The sequence below is a fragment of the Squalius cephalus genome (genome assembly GCF_949319135.1).
Source record: "Squalius cephalus genome assembly, chromosome: 5".
NCBI classification, from domain to species: Eukaryota; Metazoa; Chordata; class Actinopteri; order Cypriniformes; family Leuciscidae; genus Squalius; species Squalius cephalus.
In genome coordinates this window covers 29,187,868-29,210,920 of record NC_137126.1, presented here as the reverse complement: position 1 = coordinate 29,210,920, position 23,053 = coordinate 29,187,868, and the positions used below count along the sequence as shown (strand labels likewise).

Genomic DNA, 23,053 nt, shown 5'->3' with positions numbered 1-23,053 from the left:
TTGAGGTTGTACTGCGAATGTGAAAGAAAGAATACAATGGTCTGCGTGACACGGTGAATTCCAAACAGCGTTTTTGCATCCTTTAAGGGCATTTCGGGAAGGGGACGCCATTTGTAGGGGCGTTCCAAACAAGTCAGTTAGCAAAGGGAATATGCAATGATCACTTCAAGGAAGTTATTTAATCGTTGATGGTCATGTGACCCGGGGTGAAGAGTCCTCGCAATTCATTTTAAAGCTTGATGGTGGGAGAGTTGGAGTTAACGTATAAACAGTATTATTCAAGTTGTTGTTGTTTTTTGTGATTTATTACACACTTTTTCGTCATGCATTTCATATTAAGTTTATGTGTTGATTGCTTCATGTGTTTTGCTTATTTGCATTATAAATGTACATTTAATACTACTACTACTACTAATAATAATATGTTTCATTTTTATCGCCTTTCCATTTATATTGCCTTTTCGATATAGGTATATTCTCCATCTGTAAAGGTTAAAAAGTCATGCAAATATTACAATTTTTCTGTCAGGAGTGGATGAGCCTAAGCTCCGGCCCCTTATTCTCTTGACATATAAAAATAGAACATAAATGAAATTTATAGAACATAAACGACAAACTTATTTTTTCCATTTTTTCTTATTTTTTTGTAAGGTTCTATGTATGCACTGAGGAAAACACCACATCTCAAACGCATTAAACAGCAGAAGTATCTGTCAGAGCATCAAATGAGACAAGCCACATTAAACTATAGCCTACTAGTTAACTAAGTCATTTTGAAGCATGTTGCATATAGGACACATTGGATTACTTATTTTCACTGCAGCAGCTCACTGTTTTCAGATGCGCTCGTAATATAAAATTAATATATATATATATAAACAGTATCAATACGTAACAGTGTCCTTTATTAAATATACTGTATATCAATATTGTCACGATCTCTGTGCTGTCTCCTGTGTTTTGTAAGGACTTTTATGTTAAAGTGTATTCTTAGTTCCCATTGTTTCTGTGTTCACTTCCTGTGTTTGGTTCCTGTTTTGCCTTGTACCTTGTTTGTCGCCATAGTTACCCTCATTAGTTTCCATGACAACAAATCACAGACGCCTGTCCCTCATCAGCCCCTTGATAACCTGTCTATTTAAACCTCTGTGCTTCAATTGTTGTTGCTCCTGTATGATATAACATACAAACTCAATATATTATGCAGCAGACAACGATATACCTGAAGGATCTACTTAAAAACCTAAAAAAATGTATTTAGCTTGTACAATGTAATGAAATCAGACTGGTTCTGTCATATTAAATTATTCATTTATAAATTAATTTATATATGCCTTGAATAAAACCAATAAATTTATGTTTTTAATTTGTCAAGTTGATTTAGTCCTGTGCCGTGAAAGTAGATGGAGATCAGGGTTTGTCAAGATCCAAAAAGGACATAAAAACGCAACAAAAGCATCATAAAAGTAGTTATGACTTAGTTATATATGATGTTCTATATTTCAATTTTTCTGAAGTCATACAATAACTTTTTGTGTGGAACAAGAAAGAGAGAGAGAGAGAGGTAAAGAGAAAGAAAGAAAGAAAAAGTAAAACATTTGTTTTCGTACAGGCCTACAGCATTATTGTCAAAATATGGTGTGTTGAATGAAGCGCACAACAGGAGTAGCGATGATCAAATCCACACATCCACGTTAAACATAGATGAGGATGGACAGAGACTAAATGAGAACTCATGGGTTAAATACGTGGTACAAACAAAGGGAACTAATGAGATGATTAACAAGATCACAGGGGAATGAGGGGATGAACTCATGAACATGAACACAGACCAACTGACTGAAACATAAACATAATGAAACAGAGCAGACGATGAAGTAATTTGTAAATTATTCATAAATGTTTATCCATGTGAGAGTGTATTTCATTATTTCTTCAGTCTGTGCCAGACTGTTCTGACGGTAAGTGTGTGAAAAAGAAAGAAAGAAAGAAAGAAAGAAAGAAAGAAAGAAAGAGAGAAAGAAAGAAAGAAAGAAAGAAAGAAAGAAAGAAAGAAAGAAAGAAAGAAAGAAAGAAAGAAAGAAAGAGAGTGAAAAAGTAAAAGAGAGGTCGTGCCTGTGAGTGTTTGTGTGCACTTGGTTTAGTGATATGTGTTTGTCCTTGTATGTACCCTTGACACCTCATGTCACTGAGTATAGTTATGTCTGTACTCTGTGTCCAATCATCATCTTGGTTGTGGTGCTGTCCCCTTCTCACACACAAATACATACACCTACATGGTTTTAACTTCATCCTCCCTGTCTCTACTTTTATCAGTAATAATAGCGCACACACTCTCACTCACTCACTCACTCACTCGCGCACACACACACACACACACACACACACACACACACACACACACACACACACACACACACACACACACACACACACACACACACTCTCACTCACTCACTCACTCACTCGCGCACACACACACACACACACACACACACACACACACACACACACACACACACACACACACACACACTCACTCACTCACTCACTCACTCACTCACTCACTCGCACACTCACTCACACACACACACACACACACACACACACACACACACACACACACACACACACACACACACACACACACACACACACACACACACACACACACACTCACTCGCATACTCACTTGCATACTCACTCTCTCACTCACACACACACTCACACAGTCTCTCTCACTTATATTTAGGTGTCATTACACCATTACACACCGGCCAATATGAGCTTAGTTCACAAGAGCTGATAATGCCAAGAACAATACCCTAAACTGACACTGATGTGATGAAAATTCTGTCATCATTTACTCACCCTCATGTCGTTCCAAACTGTGCATGACTTACTTTCTTCTGTAGAACACAAAAGAAGATATTTTGAAGAATTTGTCTGCTGTTTTTGTCTGTGCATTGAAAGTTGATGGGGTCTAACACAATATTGGACCCCATTGGCTTTCATTATTATAGACAAAAAAAATAAAATAAAGTCATTAAGTTGTGGAACAACATGAGTTAATTTGTGGGAGAACTATTCCACTAATGTGAATTTTACATATGGGAAAAATATGTATATTTTGTCTGTATACTGTTGACGCTAACGTAAACCTAACAAATAACATTTATATAACTACTGTGTAACTACAAGGCAGCATGGAAAATTAACGCAAATCTTTACTTTGAGTGTTTATGTCAGAATGTTTATTTTTAAACCACAATCCTCTAAACATCATCTAAACATTACCTATATATCTATTACCGATATATTTACCGATATATTTTGCATTTCTAATCCAAACAACGTCAAATTTAGCACTGCACTTACTCGTGCCCGTATCAAGACACCTGTCAAGTTTGAAACCCATCGGACTAACGGTTCGAGAGATATGCGAATAACAGACACACAGACAGACAGATATAGGTATATTCTCCATATGTAAATGTTAAAAGTCATGCAAATATTAAACATTTTCTGTCAGGAGTGGATGAGCCTAAGCTCCGGCCCCTTATTCTCTTGACATATAAAAATAGAACACAAACGAAATTTTACAGCTCAATAGGTTTATTTGTAGCGCAAACTTATGATTTATGCACTGAGGAAAACACCACATCTCAAACGCATTAAACAGCATGGGGAGAACTATTCCACTAATGTGTCTGTATACTGTTGACGCTAACATAAACCTAACAAATAACATTTATATAACTACTGTGTAACTACAAGGCAGCATGAAAAATTAACGCAAATCTTCCAGAAGCACGTAGCATGGCAATACATTTATTAAACAAAGATGAAGATAAACATGCTCCCCATTTAATATTGGATAAATATCATTTTAGTGTTGTCAAGCTATCAAGTTATGTCTAATCTACAGTAATGAGGAAGACTAAAGAACGTGTCAGTGAAAATAGAAGGTGAGAGCAAACCAACACCACTTTAGCATGTGTGTTGTGACTGCTCTTACTCGGAACCTCAATGTGTCTGTATTTTTAGCCGGAGTGACCTTATTAAACATGCCATTGCATGAGGTCAAAGCAATAGCGGACATAATGCTGATAGTGAGAGACACCCAGACCCTGTGATTGATATGGCTTTTCAGTAGTGTTAGTGAAACAACCAAAACGCCTCCAAAGAATTCCAGAACTCCTATACAACATTAGAGAGATTTTACCCATTTGCAGGAGTCCCCTGGAGTCTGCCCAGAATTCCACAGAAAACTCTACAGCAGATTTCTGTCAAATTCTAATGCTGTGATTTACAAAAGTTCCTGCGTGCGTTTCATTTGTTCAATATTTTGTCTCATTTTATGTGTTTTCAGTTACCAATAATATTGTAGGACTCTCAGCTTCTGTTAACACATTTAACCATTATAAAATCTTTTTGGCAGAATTACACAGATTTTTCCCATTCAATCAGCACAGATAATGTGGAACAACATGTGTTGGTTCTAGGGCTGTCACGATTCCTCGCTTAAATTCAAGTATCCTCGATTGAAATTTACCCGTGTCGAGTAAAGCCAGGACACACTTGGAACACTCTCTTTCTGCGTGAGAGTGCCCTCTGGATTTACTACTGATCACTGCTGCACTGACAAGCTGCGCATAAAGTAATTGCAGCCTTTGCCAAATCACGATTTGATTAATCGTACATCCCTACTGCAATTCATTTGAATAAATATATGCCCTCTGTGTTTAATATATATATGCACTTAAGACAAAACTGACCATGTTTACGAGGATACTTACCAAAACAGCATTTTGACATTTTGTGTGTAGGCTATTTGACCGTTCAGGCTCAATCAGAAGCCCACAGTATACTTTGCTTATGTGATCAGGGTCTCTTTCGTGGCTTAATGTGCTTTTAATGACACTGTTTAATCAGGCATGTATCGCAGTTTAGCAAGAGTAGACTGCATTTTACAACACTCATTCAGCTGGTTTGGATGTTAAGTTTGGCTTAGGGAGGAACGAAAGCACACCGCTGAATGTGGCAGTGGCAAAATAATCATTTTACCTCAATTATCTTGTTTTCATAATCGTTGGAAGCCAAAATCGAAATCGAAAATCAATTATGATTAATCGCACAGCCCTAGTTTCAGTCCATATGTTTGTCGATTAATATGGCTGTTTATTACTCTATACTGTTAAAGGGGGGGGTGAAATGCTCATTTTCACTCAATCTCCTGTTAATCTTGAGTACCTATAGAGTAATATTGCATCCTTCATATCTCCAAAAAGTCTTTTGTTTTATTACATTTTTAACAGAAAGATAGGCTGTACCGAGTCTTTCCGGAAAAAAACGAGCGGCTGGGGGTGGGCCCTGTGGGCGAAGCTTAGCTGTGCTAACGCGCCAAGCTAGTGACAACACACAGAGACATTTGTTCAACAAACAGTTTTACTCACCGTCCGGTTCCAACGCACGACCGCGAACCTTTATCATTGTGACTGCTCGATCCTCAAGCATTAGACGATCTGCAAATCCGTCGATATGGGCTTTGTTTATAAAACAATCATCGTCGAAATGCAGGGAACAACAGTCTTACACAACTCCGTTTATGCTCAGGAAAACAAACTCCATCCACTGGTGCCTTAACGCCGGGTTCTTTGGGAATCTGTGCAGGGTTGTCTTGCCCTGGCAACCAAAAACACACTTCTTTGGTGACATTGACTTCCCAAAAGCCGGGCAGGGCTCTTTGATGGCGAACTGCTTTCACTCTCTTGCTCTAGTCTACGAGTGCGCGCGCGGCCGCGATCTTACCGGAGAAGTGCCCTTAGGACCCATATAAGGAAATTCCGCCCTATCTTACGTAAGACAGAGCCATACTCGAAAAAAACTTTCCGAAACTTGTGACAACCCGGAAGGAGTATTTTTGGAACAAAAATACTCCTTCAAACGTACAACTTAGTTTTTGAAACTTTGTCCATGTTTAGCTTGGGAATCCAACTCTTTACCAGTGTAAAAAACTCAGTATGCATGAAATAGCATTTCACCCCCCCTTTAAATGAATATGTGACCCTGGATCATAAAACCAGTCACAAGTCGCACAGGTATATTGTAATGATTCCTGTCTTGTGTTTCCCTCGTCTTGTGTGGACTTTTGTTATTTCCTGTTCTGTGTCATGTTTTGTAGTCCTTTGTAGTTTTTCTTGCTTATTAGTTCTCCCAGGTGTTTCTAATTTGCCACACCCCCTTGTTATCTTGTTTAGCTTGTTTGCCTGTGTATTTAAACCTCTGTGCTTCAGTTGTTGGTTGTCGGTCGTTGTTTTATGTAGCTGTTACCTGTTCTTGTCCTGAGTTCTGTGTTCCGCCTGGATTACCTGTTTGTTTTATTAAATGTATGCTTGCATATGGATTCTCTCTCTGCTTCATCCTTGCCTCAGCGTGACAGAACGACCGACCAAATGATGAATCCAGCAGCAAAGCCTGAGTCTCTTCGCGTCATGCCTGCAAAGCCTGAGTCTCTTCGCGTCATGCCTGATTTTCACAGCCTGACCCGGGAGTTTGCTGGACAGATCGCGGCCTTGGCCCTGGATAGCCTCCATCTGTTCCAGTACACCTGGGGATTTGTTCCTCTCGCTGCCTCTTGCTCTCTGGGTGACGAGGCAATTAAGGTGTGTTACCAGCGGGGGGCTAGGGAGGTTGACCCGAGGGAGCTCCCCGATCTCTCCGGTCTGGATTGGAGAGAGGCACTCTCCAGATGTCTAGAGAGCTTCCTCCCGTGGCACGCAAGGTCAACACCTGATCTTCACGTCCCGTCCAGTTCTGCCGAACCTTCACCGCTGGTTCCGCCCAGCTCAAAGCCCTCTTCATCGCTGGTCCTGTCCAGTTCAGAACCCTCTTCACCGCTGGTTCCATCCAGTTCAGAGCCTGTTCCGGTGGCCCCGAAACGGAGGAGGAGAAGGAAGACTTCCTCCATGACAGTTCCGGTGGTCCCAGTTCCGGTGGTCCCAGTTCCGGTGGTCCCGAGTCCGGTTATCCCGAGTCCGGTGGCTCCTAACACGGAGACCATCCCGGAGGTGACTGCCGTCCCTGACGTGCCGCCCAGGCGTCTTGCTCTGCCCGCTCCGCCCAGGCGTCTTGCTCTGCCCGTGCCGCCCAGGCGTCTTGCTCTGCCCGCACCGCCCAGGCGTCTTACTCTGCCCGCGCTGCCAAGGCGTCCTGCTCTGCCGGCCCCGCCCGAGCTGCTCGCACTGCCTGAGTCACCCCAGCGATCCATCACGTCTGCCGGGCCTGTGTCTTCGAACAAGATGGCCGCCACAGAGACTGTTCCCGTCACGTCTGCCAGGCCTGTGTCTTCGGACAAGATGGCCGCCACAGAGACTGTTCACGTCGCTTCTGCCGATCCAGAGACTGTTCACGTCGCTTCTGCTGATCCAGAGACTGTTCACGTCGCTTCTGCTGATCCAGAGACTGTTCACGTCGCTTCTGCTGATCCAGAGACTGTTCACGTCACTTCTAGTGATCCAGAGACTGTTCACGTCACTTCTGCTGATCCAGAGACTGTTCACGTCACTTCTGCCGATCCAGAGCTTCAAGCCAGTCCAGCCGAGCCTGCAATTCACGCCAGCTCAGAGTCTCCTTCACCGCTGGTCCCATCCAGCTCAGAGTCTCCTTCACCGCTGGTCCCGCCCAGCTCAGAGTCTCCTTCACCGCTGGTCCCATCCAGCTCAGAGTCTCCTTCGCCGCTGGTCCCATCCAGCTCAGAGTCCTCTTCACCGCTGGTCCCGCCCAGCTCAGAGTCTCCTTCACCGCTGGTCCCGCCCAGCTCAGAGTCTCCTTCGCCGCTGGTCCCATCCAGCTCAGAGCCTTCATCGCTGCCCAGCACAGAGCTCTCATCGCTGCCCAGCTCAAAGCCTTCTTTACCACTGGTTCTGCTCAGCTCAAAGCCATCTTTGCTTCTGGTCCTGCCCAGCTCAAAGCCCTCTTCGCCGCTGGTCCTGCCCAGCTCAAGACCCTCTTCATTGCTGGTCCAGGACTCTTTACCGGGGAGCCTCCCCAAGAAAATTTTGGGGGGGGGGCAATACACCTCCGGACCAGCCCGACCCGCCAGGACCGCCAGAGGGGTGGTCTCCGGTTCCGCCCTGGATGTCCGAGGGTCCATCGTCTCCGCCGTGGCCGCCCGAAGGGTCGTCTCCGCCCTGGCCGCCCGAAGGGTCGTCTCCGCTGTGGTCGCCTGAAGGTTCGTCTCCGCCCTGGCCGCCTGAAGGTTCGTCTCCGCCCTGGCCGCCTGAAGGGTCGTCTCCACCCTGGCCTCTCGTCCTGTCACAGTCTCCAGGCCCTCTGCCGTTCCATGGGCCTGGCCCTCCATCCCGCCCCCGGATCCGCCTCCGACCCACCACCCTCCTGGACTTTTGTTTTCTGAGGAGTGTCTGGAATCCACTCCTTAAGTGGGGGGCTATGTAATGATTCCTGTCTTGTGTTTCCCTCGTCTTGTGTGGACTTTTGTTATTTCCTGTTCTGTGTCATGTTTTGTAGTCCTTTGTAGTTTTTCTTGCTTATTAGTTCTCCCAGGTGTTTCTAATTTGCCACACCCCCTTGTTATCTTGTTTAGCTTGTTTGCCTGTGTATTTAAACCTCTGTGCTTCAGTTGTTGGTTGTCGGTCGTTGTTTTATGTAGCTGTTACCTGTTCTTGTCCTGAGTTCTGTGTTCCGCCTGGATTACCTGTTTGTTTTATTAAATGTATGCTTGCATATGGATTCTCTCTCTGCTTCATCCTTGCCTCAGCGTGACATATATTTGTGGCAATAGCCAACAATACATTGTATGGGTCAAATTATCGATTTTTCTTTTATGGCAAAAATCCATGAAGATATTTTGTAAATTTCCTACCGTAAATATATAAAACATTTATTTTTGTGAGTGAATGCAGCAGAATCGTGAACATAAATGGACAATTTTAAAGGCTTTTTTCTCAATGTTTCGATTTTTTTGCACCCTCAGATTCCAGATTTTCAAATAGTTGTGTCTCTGCCAAATATTGTCCTATCCTAACAAACTATACATCAATGGAAATATTATTTTTTCAGGTGGTGTATAAATCTCATTTAAAAAAATTGACACATGTGACTGGTTTTGTGGTCCCGGGTCACATATAAACGAATTTATTCATTATTAAATATCATTCTTGTGTAAAGTTAGTAAAAAAAAAACTATTTGTAGACTAGGGGAAAACAAAGTTTTTTACTATAGATGTTTAAATAAATAAAAAAATCTCAAATCGAATACACACAAAGGACAAACTAATCTTTGAGGGAATGTTTTCAAATTGAAGTGAACAGTCATTTTCCCATAATACATTTCCTACATTAGACTCTCGGGAATGGTATGAACCATCTGCACCAAAGTGTGTGTGTAAGAAAAAAAGAGGTGAAAACAGAGAGAAAAAAGAGAAAAACAAAGGTGACAGTGAGATTTCAATGAGTTTTTTACATAATGCATCACCTCAGCTCTCCGTTGCAAGGTTGTTTTTTTTATTCTACTCTCTCCTTTACACAAAGATGTAAATGTACAAAGTTTGACCACTTGTTCTAGACAGCCAAGAAAATATCAAAAATATGCCCTTCTCCTAATCTCAGTAATTTCGTTCACTTTTCCTTTCTCACTATGTGTGTGGTGACAGAATTGGCTGCCATCATCAGAACAGAATAATGATACTGAATGACTCTCTTTAACTCAGAATCTTTCCATCATTCCTTAAGCAATAAAGCAGTTATTACCCTTCTTTAGAGACCTGGCACTTGCATTAGGATAAAGTCACCTCTACTTATCACCATCATTTGGCCACTGGCACACACAGGCACACGTACCATCTTTCAATTGTGCATTTTCACAGGGAATGTTATCTCTTGAGTGCTGGACCTGCAAAATTACATTTCTAATTTAGCAGCCGTACACTGGACAATTGATGTAAAACTTTAGAGATAGTCAGCTGCGAAATACGGACTCATTACTCGTATATTTCTGTGCTTGTTTGGATGAGAGCTGGTATGCTTGTCCTGTTAAAATTACTAATAATGGATCACATATTTGTTCTTCACAATTGACATCACAGTGACAGAACAAGTTCCATGTTTGCAGTATATATTTGTTTTCCTCTGCTGATATAACAGAGAAAAGAACATTTATGTCATTGTTTTGTCATGCCATTAGTTTATGCTGTGTTTTTATTTTTAGGTTTGATGGAGGGAGGAGTGACATTTTCCCAATGGAGTTTTTCCTTCCTCCTCAAAGAACATGCCTAATCTGCTCTGATGAAGCATCTGGATGTCACTATGGAGCCCTCACTTGCGGAAGCTGCAAAGTGTTCTTCAAGAGAGCTGCTGAGGGTAACAAAAACACACCCATTATAACACAAGTCTGGCTTTGGATTGTATTCATATGGATAAATATATTCACAGTATGTGAAGACTGTATTCACTTTAATTAGAACTTTTAACTATAGCTTTAAACTGTCATTGAAGCCATTAAAAAAAAGAGAGAGAGAGAGAGAGAGAGAGAGAGAGAGAGAGAGAGAGAGAGAGAGAGAGAGCTAGAGCGCAAGTACTTTGTGTCTTAACTAAACACAAATTAGGGACACATTCTTTCCCTGTTATGCAACCCAAACGAATGTGTTGCAGTGAAAATCGAATACGTACAACCTTAGAAAGTACAGACTTGGCTGTGATGTGTGCAAAGACTTGCCATTAAAATATCAGTAATCAGTGATACTCAAACACTTAGCAGAAAGAGACTTGAACATGTCTCTTATTCATTTCCTCCCCCCATTGAAGTGAAGTAAGAAATATTTATTGAGCAGGAATAAATTACATTACAAAATGTATTAACATAGAAAACAGCTATATAACAAAGTTTAATTAATAATGTTTAGGCTAGATAAACCAATGTTCATCATGGAAATAAAGCTACTTTAAGTTGCAGAGTATAATACACTCTTCTGATAAACTGATGACCTTTTTTGCTTTGAACACCCACAGAGATTGTGGAACAAAACAATTTATCAAAGTTAAGAGGAGTAACAATGTACCTCAGTTTAATCAAATACAGAAATATCACACTATTATACTGTTTCAACAGTTGTCATTTGTCAGTCAATATACTAAGAGGAGAAGTCTTATTCTGGCCTCTTTATTGTCATTTATGAAAAATTGTAGATCGATCCGCTAGGTTAGAGAGGGCTTTCTGAATTTGTGCAATTTGTGTGGTGAGGTGTGCACTGTTTTCAAACAGATTTCCTGGGCATAGACAAAAAAACATTTAAAAATGACACTCTTCAGCTTTATAAAATGATTGCATGCAAAATTTGTTTACAGTTTGACATTATGTATGCTTTTGTGCTTAATTTATTGTTGTTTAGGTTTTACTGCAGTTTTTTTCTTCTGTTTTTTGTTATTGTTTTAAACTGTATGTATATCTGGCAGTGGATGTGTCATATCTCATTGTAATTTTATGTCAGATCTGACTGTAGTTGTGTAGGTCACTTCAGTTGTGGCTCTGTATTCATGATTAAGAGAGACACACACACACCGCAGAACCTCTTTTCAAATCTCACTGCACTTTTCATTTGGCTGTCGTCGAGTGCCCAGAGTGAAGGCTGTGACCTATCAGACTGGCTTGCCGCGTTAACAGCTCCTCTAATTGGAGCATTCTGTGTGTGTGTGTGTGTGCGTGTGTGTGTTCTCTATTTTTATTCTGATCTATACATTTTATCTTGATGTAAATGTGATGCTCTCAGCTCTGTCCTTTCTGAAGCTTTACTTTGGCTGCCAACTGTCTCAAAGTTAAAACTTCTAAAGAACATCTTTTTCTCTCTCGTAGGGAAGCAGAAGTATCTCTGCGCTAGCAGGAATGACTGCACCATAGATAAACTGAGGAGGAAGAACTGCCCATCCTGCCGTCTGAGGAGGTGTTTTGAGGCTGGGATGACCCTGGGAGGTAATTCATAACTGCTCTATTCTTATGCACTGTATAGTGGTTATAGGAATAGTTCACCCCAAAATGTATAATTTAATTACCCTCATGTTGTTCCAAACCGTTATGATTTTCATTCTTCTCTGCAACAACCAATTTTACATTTTGTAAAAAAAAAAAAAAAATTTGGTTTATTTTATTTATTTTTTAAAAAGGTTTATTTTTGCATTTTACAATAGTTAATTGTGACCACAACTGTTAAAAAAACATCAAAAAAGCACTGTAAAGTAGTCATTTCGACGCTCTTTTCCAATATTCTTTTGAAGATACTATGTTTTATATGTGTGATTTTTTTGTGTGTGGAACAGTTTAAAATTTAAGTCACTTTTCTTCCCCTCCAGTGGGCAGAGAACTGCTGTGAATCATCCAGTTGTGAACCGAATCAGTCCAATTTGTGAGCGAATCATTCAGTTTGATTTGTGAAACTCACAGTCACTTAGATCAATCATGGAAAAGAACTGACTCAAAAGAACAATTTGTTCACAAAATGACCTGAAATGACCTTAGCAGACAAGAATGATTTACATTTCAATAATGACATTGTTGGGTGAGCTATTCCTTTTACAGCCCAGGCATAGTAATGAGAAGTTTGCTGGCTCGATCACTGCAAGGAGGAAGCCATCTTACCCTAGGTTGTCCATTTAAGTCGTGGAAACAAATTCCGCTGGCCCTGGTCGTGTGGTGATATGTAAAATTTGATTTGATTTGATGTGATGTGATATAACATGACAGATGGCTTAAATTACACAACTGACTATTAAGCCATCTACAGCACAGAATATCATTTAGACTTTTGCCAGCTGGAGTGCTCATATTTCCGTACAATAGACCTATCTGTGCATACAGGGTCCAAAATTACCTTTTTGCTACATCTGCCATTGGTGAGTGAATTGAGAAAAATGGCTATAAATATTTCTAAAGGCCATGAAACTGCAATTGCACTAATTTTATTCAATTATACATTGGTGTCCCAATGCCAAGAATTATTTAGCTGTTTTTCACTTGCACATTATCGAAAGACTGTGTGAGATATATGTTTATATATTATTATCATTATTATTATTATTATTTCTGTGTTGATGCCTTAATGCAAGAAAAATCCTATACAGACCCTTTCCAAAAAATTTGAATATCATGGAAAAGTTTATTTATTTCCATAATTCCATTCAAAACGTTAAACTTCCATAGATTATAGATTCAGGGCCCACAACTTAAACGATTTCAAGTATTTAGTTGTTTATTTGTACATAATTTGGGCTTCCAGCTCATAAAACCCACGAAAACAGGATTTCAAAAAATTAGAATATTACATGAAATCACACAGTAATTACACAGTGATACCATGGTCATTGAACCAGGTTTTGGTTCTTTTGGCAGTGTGGGCAGGTGCAAATCCTGCTGGAAAATGAAGTCAGCATCTCCATAAAGCTTGTCTGCTGAAGGAAGCATGAAGTGCTCTGAAAATGTCCTGGTAGACGGCTGCGTTGAGTGGACAGCACAGTGGACCAACACCAGCCGATGACATGGCTCCCCAAACCAACACAGACTGTGGAAACTTCACACTGGACTTCAAGCATCTTGGATTGTGTGCCTCTCCATTCTCCCTCCAGACTCTGGGACCTTGGTTTCAAAATGAGATGCAAAATTTGCTCTCATCAGAAAAGAGGACTTTGGTCCACTGTGCTTTATTAAATCCAGAGTCAACGCAGCCGTCTACCAGGACATTTTCAGAGCACTTCATGCTTCCTTCATTTTCCAGCAGGATTTGCACCTGCCCACACTGCCAAAAGAACCAAAACCTGGTTCAATGACCATGGTATCACTGTGTAATTACTGTGTGATTTCATGTAATATTCTAATTTTTGGAAATCCTGTTTTCATGGGTTTTATGAGCTGGAAGCCCAAATTTTGTACAAATAAACAACTAAATACTTGAAATCATTTAAGTTGTGGGCCCTGAATCTATAATCTATGGAAGTTTAACGTTTTGAATGGAATTATGGAAATAAATAAACTTTTCCACGATATTCTAATTTTTTGGAAAGCGTCTGTATGTGTCCTGAGACATGCAGATCTGGAGAAAAAATTATAATTTTAAACAAACTTCAGAAGGTAAATTTTCCACTCAATCTCAGAAAAGATTAATTCAGACACGGTTTGAATTTACTTTTATTTAAAACTCTCACATCAATCATGGAAAAGAACTGACTCAAATAATTCAGCGCGAGTCAGTTGCCAGCTAACTGAAGAGTAACTCACCAGTTTTATTTACTCGCTCAAGCCAATTCTTTCTAGGATATGGCACCTGGCAAGTGTTGATTTTGGACCCTGTTTGTGTGTGAAGCTCTGAAACTGAATCTCTGAATGCAGTTTTATAGCAGCTGAAACATTTTAAATACTGCTTTGAGAGAGAAAAAGAAAGAATGCATGTTTCTTTAAATCATCTGTAGGGAACTTTACTGAAGTAGTGCAGTCAACTTTGCATCTCTTCTTGATCTCTCTCCTTCTTGGACACTCGCTGATGAATTATTGATGAATAATTAAGGTGTTTATCTCTCTGGTCGGCATTAAGAGGTATCCCTCTCTTAAGGTCTTCCTCTCTCTCCCTGTGGGCTTTCACTAATTGAATACATTTTCATGTGATTTGCAGTCAGCGATGGATAATGGATCAGAAGTAATCGAAGCACAGCTTATTGCATGCTGACTTTATCAGTTAATTTACAGCATACTTATCCTTCATGAAAAGATATTTCATTTTTGAAGAATAGGAGCTGTAGTTTATTCCAGAGAAAAGGGACATTTCAATTCATTAGGACTTTTTAAAAGTGTGTTTTAAAACTTGTTTCCTTTTGTTTGAGACTGTATACAGTAGGTCACTGGGTAATGATAATCAGCTTGATTGTGATCAATGAATCTCTCTCACTCTTTCTGTCTTTTTCTTTGAATGGATGAAATTAACTCTGGATGTGAATCTTTCTCCATCTGACTCAAACCTAGAATTAATAGACTAATTAAACTAATTTAAAGAGTATTTCTTTAGTACTGCTTGAGGAGAAATTTCAGCTTGAAAATCTTAAAATCATTTTCTTCATTGATGCTCAAGAAGGCAAAACTTTTTGAGCTGTCCTCACGTAGACGGTAGTGTTAATCAGATGCATGACACAGAATATTCAAGATAAGAATGTTTAATAAACACGAAAGAATAGGAGAAAACACGCTAACACTACTTAAACAAAGACGAGAACCGACAAAGGACTCAACAGAACATGGAGTATGGTTTATACATGAGTAAATGAGGGAACTAAACAAGAAACAGGTGAACATAATTAAATCATAGTAACAAACAGGGAGCTAAACTGAATGAAAACATAGGAAGTAGAGATGCACCGATTGATCGGCTGGTGACCGGAATTGGCCGATTTTCACGTAATCGGCCATGATCAGCGACCGGCCGGTTAGTCTGACATATGTCGATTTTATGCCGGTCAAATGCACCCGCCATGATTAACATCGCGCAACATCAGCATCACATGCAAACGGAACGCAATAGGAAACCTTGTGAATTACGGCCGTTTCACACCGCAAGCGTGAGCGGCGCATGAGCAGCGCGTATTTTTTTCGGCGTGCATGTTAATCAATGAGTGCATTCACACCGCGAGCAGGAGCGTCGCGTGAGCGCGCGGGTTTCGGCACCGAGTCTATTTTTGCTGCTGCTCACGCTCAATTAAAGTGAAAGCACACTTTTGTTGGACAAAATAAGTATTATTTCACACAAAAAGTGCCCAAAATGCACAGAATTTGCATGTCTAGTGTGTTTTAACAAGAACTGGAGTAGGCTATGTCAGAAAATAATATTTATAGAAAATTTTTATATATATATAATTATAATATATATATATTATTATATATATATATTATATATAATTATTCTATATATATATATATAGCCTATATATATATATATTACATTGATTTATTTAGTAATGGCCTTTCAGAAACTATATAACACATAATTCCCAGCTGTTAATGCATCTTGTTTCCTTCTTAAAGATAGTGAATGACTGCACTTTTTGTAATATACAAGTCCCTCAGTTGTCCTCAGTGAGAAAATATGGATCTTAAAGTTGTCATGAAATCAAAATTGACCCTATTTACTTTGTTAGTGCACATTACTGGTCTTGTGGTGAGCAGGAAGATTTTTCTAAAGATTTGTAAGAATTTTTCAGTCTTATTGATTGAAAGAAGTCACTTATGCTCAGCAAGGTTGCATATTATTTGATAAAAAATATACAAAAACAGTAATATTGTAAAGTATTTTTTCAATTTAAAATAAATGTTTTCTTTTTAAATATATTTAAAAATGTAATTTATTTCTGTGATGGCAAAGCTGAATTTTCCGCATCATTCTAATTTGCTGATTTGATGCTCAAGAAACATTTCTTATTACTATCACAGTTGAAAAGGGTTGCACTGCTCTGACATTTTTTCAGGATTCTTGTGTGAATAGAAATATGAATAGAAATGGATAGAATTTCAAAGAACAGCATTCATTTGAAATAGAAATATTTTGTAACATAAATGTCTTTGCTGTCACTTTTGATCAGTCTAATGTGTTTAAATAACACGTTAAAATGTATTCTTGAAAAAAATCTGTAAGAAATTCAATGTGGTCAGGAAAGTACCAATGTCATGCTGATGGCGTTTTTTTTTTTTTTTTTTTGGTGGCAGAACTTTGCTATGTTTATGTGCATGGAAATATAGACAGAAGCACCTTGACCTTGATAAATTGCAAATAATTGCTATTATTTATCTAGAACATCCACTGCTGTATTTGTTGTGAAGCCAGAGGTTTTTTTTTTTATAGAGGCTTGTTCATACTAGAAAAAATTGCGTAGAAATTGGAAGATTAATCTGAGAGGAACCTCTCCAAATTACTTTTCAGGTGTGCTGTATCGTGAAGTAATGCATGGCTTTCAGTTAATCAAGCAGTAAGTTTCTGAGCATGCAGGCTTCTTGACTTAGTGACAATGACCTGTAATTATCGTATTGAATCATTCTCAGGCTGCTGATATAGGGCAGCATCACATCGTACTGAGGTTGTTTTCTTTGATTGCCAAGGAGGTGGTGGCGGAGTGAGGGATATAAATGAGGAGGAGAGATCCGGTTTCAATTGGCCACCGCACCTACTCTAAAGCACCTATCTTAAGTTATTATAGAGCACATGCAGAACGGGAGATGAAGAGAGAACATGTATTATTCCATAATCAGTCAAATCAGTAACAACTTCCATCAGCGTCTAAATTACAGGAGTAAGAGATGGAACAGAAAAAGAGTGTGAGAGAGACTATAAAGTTTGGCAGAAAATGTAAGAGATGTGAGGTATTTCCAGAGGAACTAAAAGAAAAAAATGACAGGATGGTGAGGATTAAGAGAGCTGTCTCTCTGAGTAGAGAAAAGAGAGGAGAAAGAGTGTTATCAGCACATTATAGAATTATGCCACTTTTGCCCCTCTAGACCCTCTCTGGCAGCTGGAGGCCATATTAACAACATCTCAACACCTTTCACAGTACTGTCTCATTGACACACACACACACACACACATGCACACACGCTGTCACATGGTCTCCTGCTTCTCTGTAAGATTGTCAGGGGTCTAGGTGAAAATTGAATAAAATGATGAAAGCCATTGGGCATATGAGAGAAAAGAAGGAGGGGGAAAAAGAGGGCAATACCCCACGGGAGAGAGATACAAGAGAGAGTGGCAAATGGCATAAAAACCCGGAAAAAAAGAGATGCAGTAATGAAAAGTTCAGACTCAGTACATGCAGGCCTGGCATGGGGGGTGGGGGGCTATGATGCTATTATGATCTCAAGCTATGATCCCTATGATGATCTCAAGATCATCACACTTGGCAGATTATTGCTGATGTGAAAAAAGTTTTAAAAAGTGAACTTGAAAAAAAGGTATACATTTTTACATTTATTGTTATGAAAAATGCACAAAAATACCATTTTCAATTTTTATATGAAATATATATTTTCCAAAAAAACAAAATAATTTTGCTCTAAAACTGTGAGAAAATCAAATCCATAAATCTAAACAAGCTGTGTTCCAATTTGACATTGATATCTCAAAAAATGAGCTTTCAGTAAGAATTTGTTTGTGCGCAGTACCATACGTTTCTAATAGATGAAATTCATCTCCCATTTATTTCCAATGCGGTGACAAGTGTGACTTTTTTTCAAGACCATTTAATCTTTTCGAATCATGTACATTGTATGTGTGTGTGTGTGTCTTCACACAGCAAGTACCAAAACCTTTACCATTCCGATGAAGTAGCCTACATGTTTTTTGGTTTTTTATGTACCTTTTTTGGTAAAAAATTACCCAACAGCAGCAAAAGGCTAAAAAAAACTTAGAAGAAACTTAGATCTCCAAGTACTTCTCTTCTAAAATTTTTCACTAGAATTGGGCCACAAGAGAAATATTAAGAAAATATTTTAAGACAGTTATATACCGTTATCAGAACATTCAGCTCTCATCGCCTGATTACATGCTCATGGTTAATCCTTTTTAAAACCTGGTATCTGAAAACATAAAGATGCTATTCAGTTTTAGACTTCTAGCCTGAATGCCGCAATCTAGTACAAAATACGTCATGTTTTATTGAACGTAATAATGGCCATGTTCAATTACACACCTGGAACAAAATGTCCTAGATAGTCACACCCTTTCTAATGCATGTTGCACATACTTCTTTGAAAGAAATTCTTGGATGATCTTGTAGTCGGTGCAGAATAGAGCCCGACCGATAAAGGATTTTGAAGGCCGATACTGATACAAATATTTGTTGGTTTTAAAATCCGATATTCCGATATATCGGCCGATATTTTCTTCTTTTTTTTTTAAATTTCAGAAACGCGCAACAAAACATTAACAGATTTCCCTAACATTAGTTATTTGTAGTTATTTATGAGTTTTAACTAAAATAATATGATAATGCATTTTAAAAAGAAACTTGTTTCTTTTATTGTCACAAGTTACTACCAGCATTATTATTATTATTATTATTATTATTGACAGTAACAATTACAAAAAATAATGATGACATTATTACTATCATCATCATTTATATTATCATTAAACAAGGTCACTCCTAAATGTTTGTGTGCGTGTGTAATAATTAGTCCCTACATTGCCTTATAAGCTACCTTATAATTACAATGTCAGCTTGCTTATCCCTTTACCTGCACTTTTTAAATTCTTTCCATCAAGCTACATCAAACCATTTTCAATCATCAGTTGCTGCCTGCCTTCTAAAACCTACTATTTAGCAATCTAAATCCATTATGTGACCCGTTAATGCTGCGGCTGAACGACAGTCTGCAACGCACACTTGGCGTCATTGGATTTCACACACGTGTAAAAGAAAAGCTAACTTTTATGCACAAGCTACGTTTGATACTTTTTCTCTATGTCTAAATGTTCACTCCTCGCAAGTCTAACTTACATTTTACAATGTTAATGTTAATGTTAACGTTAGCAGTCTTCCACTGATAGTGGCATTAGCTAGCTTTGTGGTTAGCTAGTCTATGATGAGCCATAATAACGTCATACTGCAAATTGTAAAACATACATTTTCAATATAACAGGCCAAGGAGAGATGATACGTCTCATTGCTATAACTGTCACGCTATTAAAGAAATACTTCAGTCACATTGTCAAAAGTTAAAAGGACAGTCAGTCAACTACACCGTAACAACGTAACGTAATTACTAGCTAATTCCGCTTCACTCTCGGCTTATTTAACAGCAGCAAAACTGGACATGATAGTCACAAATTTTGTCATGCTTATTTGAGTTAAGAGAACTGATGGGGATGTTCTTTTAATTGTTATTCAAGCAATGTATGTCTCGTGACCAACTCACCATGAACACACTTCACAGATGATCTCACTCGCGGATAACTGGTTCTCTCTGCCCGACTCTGGTTGGATCAGCAGGTTGCAGGATGTGTGGCGCGTTATACACGAGTGTTGCCAACAGGGACAGTGTAGAGTGCCCTCTGGTGGACAAACTATACAACGCCAACACTCATGACATGGTTGAAGGGTGTTTCGTCCATTTTTATTTTATTTTTGAAATGTTCATTTATCGGCCATTATAAATGCCGATACCGATAGTTTGGAAAATGCCTAATATCGGCCGATAATATCGGCCTGCCGATAAATCGGTCGGGCTCTAGTGCAGAAAAGTGCTGCTGGTGTTCAGTCGTTTTAAAATGACACACTAACACTGCTTACCATGTTTGCGGAGAGATCAGGGACCTCATGTCACTCAGTCCTCAATATGGTGTCCAAAAAAGTGGTGGCGATAAAAACAATTGGTATATAGATAGTAAAAAAAAAGTCTATTGTAAACCATATGTGTCATACCTTGTCTCTTTGGGATTGATTCGAGCCCCCTGTATTTGATTGATTTTCATAAATATCCCATATCACCAACCACATGTGTAATGCATTTCACTATATCACCTTTCCTTCTGTGTCTGGGGTTAGTGTGAGCAGCCAGTTTCTCATTGGATATCCTATGTCGGTGAGAGTTGAATCATTAACTATTAATATTTGAAATCGCATCTAAGCTTTCTTACCAAGAATTCAGTCGCACAGCTTGAAGTTTAAAGTCAATTTACAATGTAACTATTCATAATCGTAATGGCTTGAACTAGTACCTCTGTAGGTCAGAGCCATTTACTCACAGATTCAGAATAAGGCAGAAAACAGGGCTTAACATGGTTAAAAACGGAGTTAAAATGACAAATTTGATTTCTTTTGCAACAAATGGTCAATGAAAAGAAGAAGATGTGCCTAGTAAAATGTTGACCGTTAAGCTCAGGAGGTCAAGCCAAAAATTAAAGAGCTGACCTGGCATTGTATATTATGGATATTGTTGGCTCCTATAAATGCAAAAGTATCTGCTAAATGCTTATATACACACACACATTATGTCTTTATTGCATTTTTATTTTGAATTCATTTAAGAAAAATATTAAAAATATGGACTTGATGAATGCAGCACAACAATATTTGGTAAAATGGCATGGATCTACAATAAAACTGCTATATTTTATTATTTAATAAAAAATAAAAATAAAATATTAGCAATGTCAAATTTAGTGGCCTATGGTCTTATCTCTTCAAAGGTCTGCTAATCTTTCATTCAAATACTGATTTAAATGTGGCACAGATTACAGTATCTGCATAGATTTGAACAGGTTTCTGCAAAATTATGAGGAACATAAATGTAATGTTAAGTTGGGCATCACACTGAAAACATGAAAACATCCTTCCTCCCTGAAAGATTATAAAACGTCTCGGTTACGTATGGTAACCCTCGTTCCCTGAGTCCAGGGAACGGAGACGCCTCGTCGGGGGAGTTCCCCTGACGAATTGGGATCACGCTAGGGAGACCAATTGCCTTCGAGTGAATTAAAACGAGCCAATGAACATTGGCATGCAAGATTTGCATTCCGCGGCCCGCCTACCAGTGCGGGTATAAGGCGGAATCAAGCGCATACACAAACGCTTTTCGCTGAGGAGCCGAACGGTGTCCAGTCCTCCGCGAAGGTACAGCAGCATGGCGACGGGACGAGGCGTCTCCGTTCCCTGGACTCAGGGAACGAGGGTTACCATACGTAACCGAGACGTTCCCTTTCGTCAGCAGGGAACTCCGACGCCTCGTCGGGGGAGTTCCCCTGACGAATTGGGATCCCTACCAAAACGCCATAGTGCTGGCCCCTTCCAGCGCCCAGCTAAGCTACCCTGCAGCAGTTTCCAGAAAATTTTGCGGGAGCTAGCTAGGGAATCACACTGCTGTTCCACAAGACCCAATCAGTGGATATTGGATAACACTGGGAAAGCGTGCCCGACCCCAAGGATATAATAGGGGGGGAACGCTGCGGAAGCTGAGGCAGCCTAGAGGAAGGCCCTCAAATACACACATGTACTAACCACGTAGGGTAGTGAAACATATGGAAACCCTTGAAGGTAGTCCCAGTCCAGAGGAGTGAGGAGCGTACTCAACAGGGGTGACAGAATGTGTCTGTCAAGGGGAAGACACGGCTGCAATGCACGTGGCAATAATGGGTCGCCGCAGGGACCACTGGAAAGAACACCCAGTCTACTAGCAACTCCTTACTGAAGGTAGCAGACCTGGTGCCGGGCGGTCCGCAACGCCTGGCACCGGAGGGGTGATGGAGGAACTCACGAGGTTAGCCGTTTGTTGGGTAACCAACGGAGCACAAAGACGCACGTATCCGCTCACGGAATGGCGTCGCAAGCCGACACACCTATTCCCTCTAGTTACTGGCCGTAGCGAGTACTCGGGAGGAAACCGGTTCCACACGTAGGCTATAAAACCTAGCGAACGTGTTCGGTGTCGCCCAGCCCGCAGCTCTACAAATGTCTGTTAGCGAGGCGCCTTGTGCCAGAGCCCAGGAAGCGGCAACACTCCTAGTGGAGTGAGCCCGCAACCTAGGTGGGCAGGGCTCACCCTGGGACTCATAAGCCCTGGTGATAGCATCCACTAGCCAGTGGGCTAACCTCTGCTTGGAGACAGCCTTCCCCTTCTGCTGGCCTCCGTAACAAACAAAGAGCTGATCTGAGGTCCTAAAGCTTTGTGTTCTGTCTATATAAACCCGGAGGGCCCGGACGGGACAGAGAAAAGCTAGGGCTGGGTCTGCCTCCTCCTGGGGCAGCGCTTGCAGGTTCACTACCTGGTCCGCGAAGGGAGTGGTAGGAACCTTGGGCACATATCCGAGCCTGGGTCTCAATATGACCTGAGAAAGGCCAGGCCCGAACTCTAGGCACGATTCGTCGACCGAAAATGCCTGCAGATCCCCTACCCTCTTGAAGGAAGCCAATGCTAACAGGAGCGCTGTCTTAATGGACAGGATATTAAGCTCGACTGACAGCAAAGGCTCAAAAGGAGGACTTTGAAGTGCCTTAAGCACCAGAGTTAAGTCCCAAGAGG

General features: G+C 40.2%; 1 protein-coding gene across 1 annotated transcript in view; it reads left to right on the top strand.

Annotated features, from left to right (window-relative positions):
* ar (androgen receptor) overlaps nt 1-23,053 on the top strand; it is a 112,685-nt gene that overhangs the window by 25,167 nt on the left and 64,465 nt on the right. The window contains exons 2-3 of the mRNA XM_079870840.1: nt 10,229-10,380; nt 11,870-11,986. Of these exons, the coding sequence (XP_079726966.1) occupies nt 10,229-10,380; nt 11,870-11,986 (269 nt within the window). The remainder of the gene's footprint in view (nt 1-10,228; nt 10,381-11,869; nt 11,987-23,053) is intronic.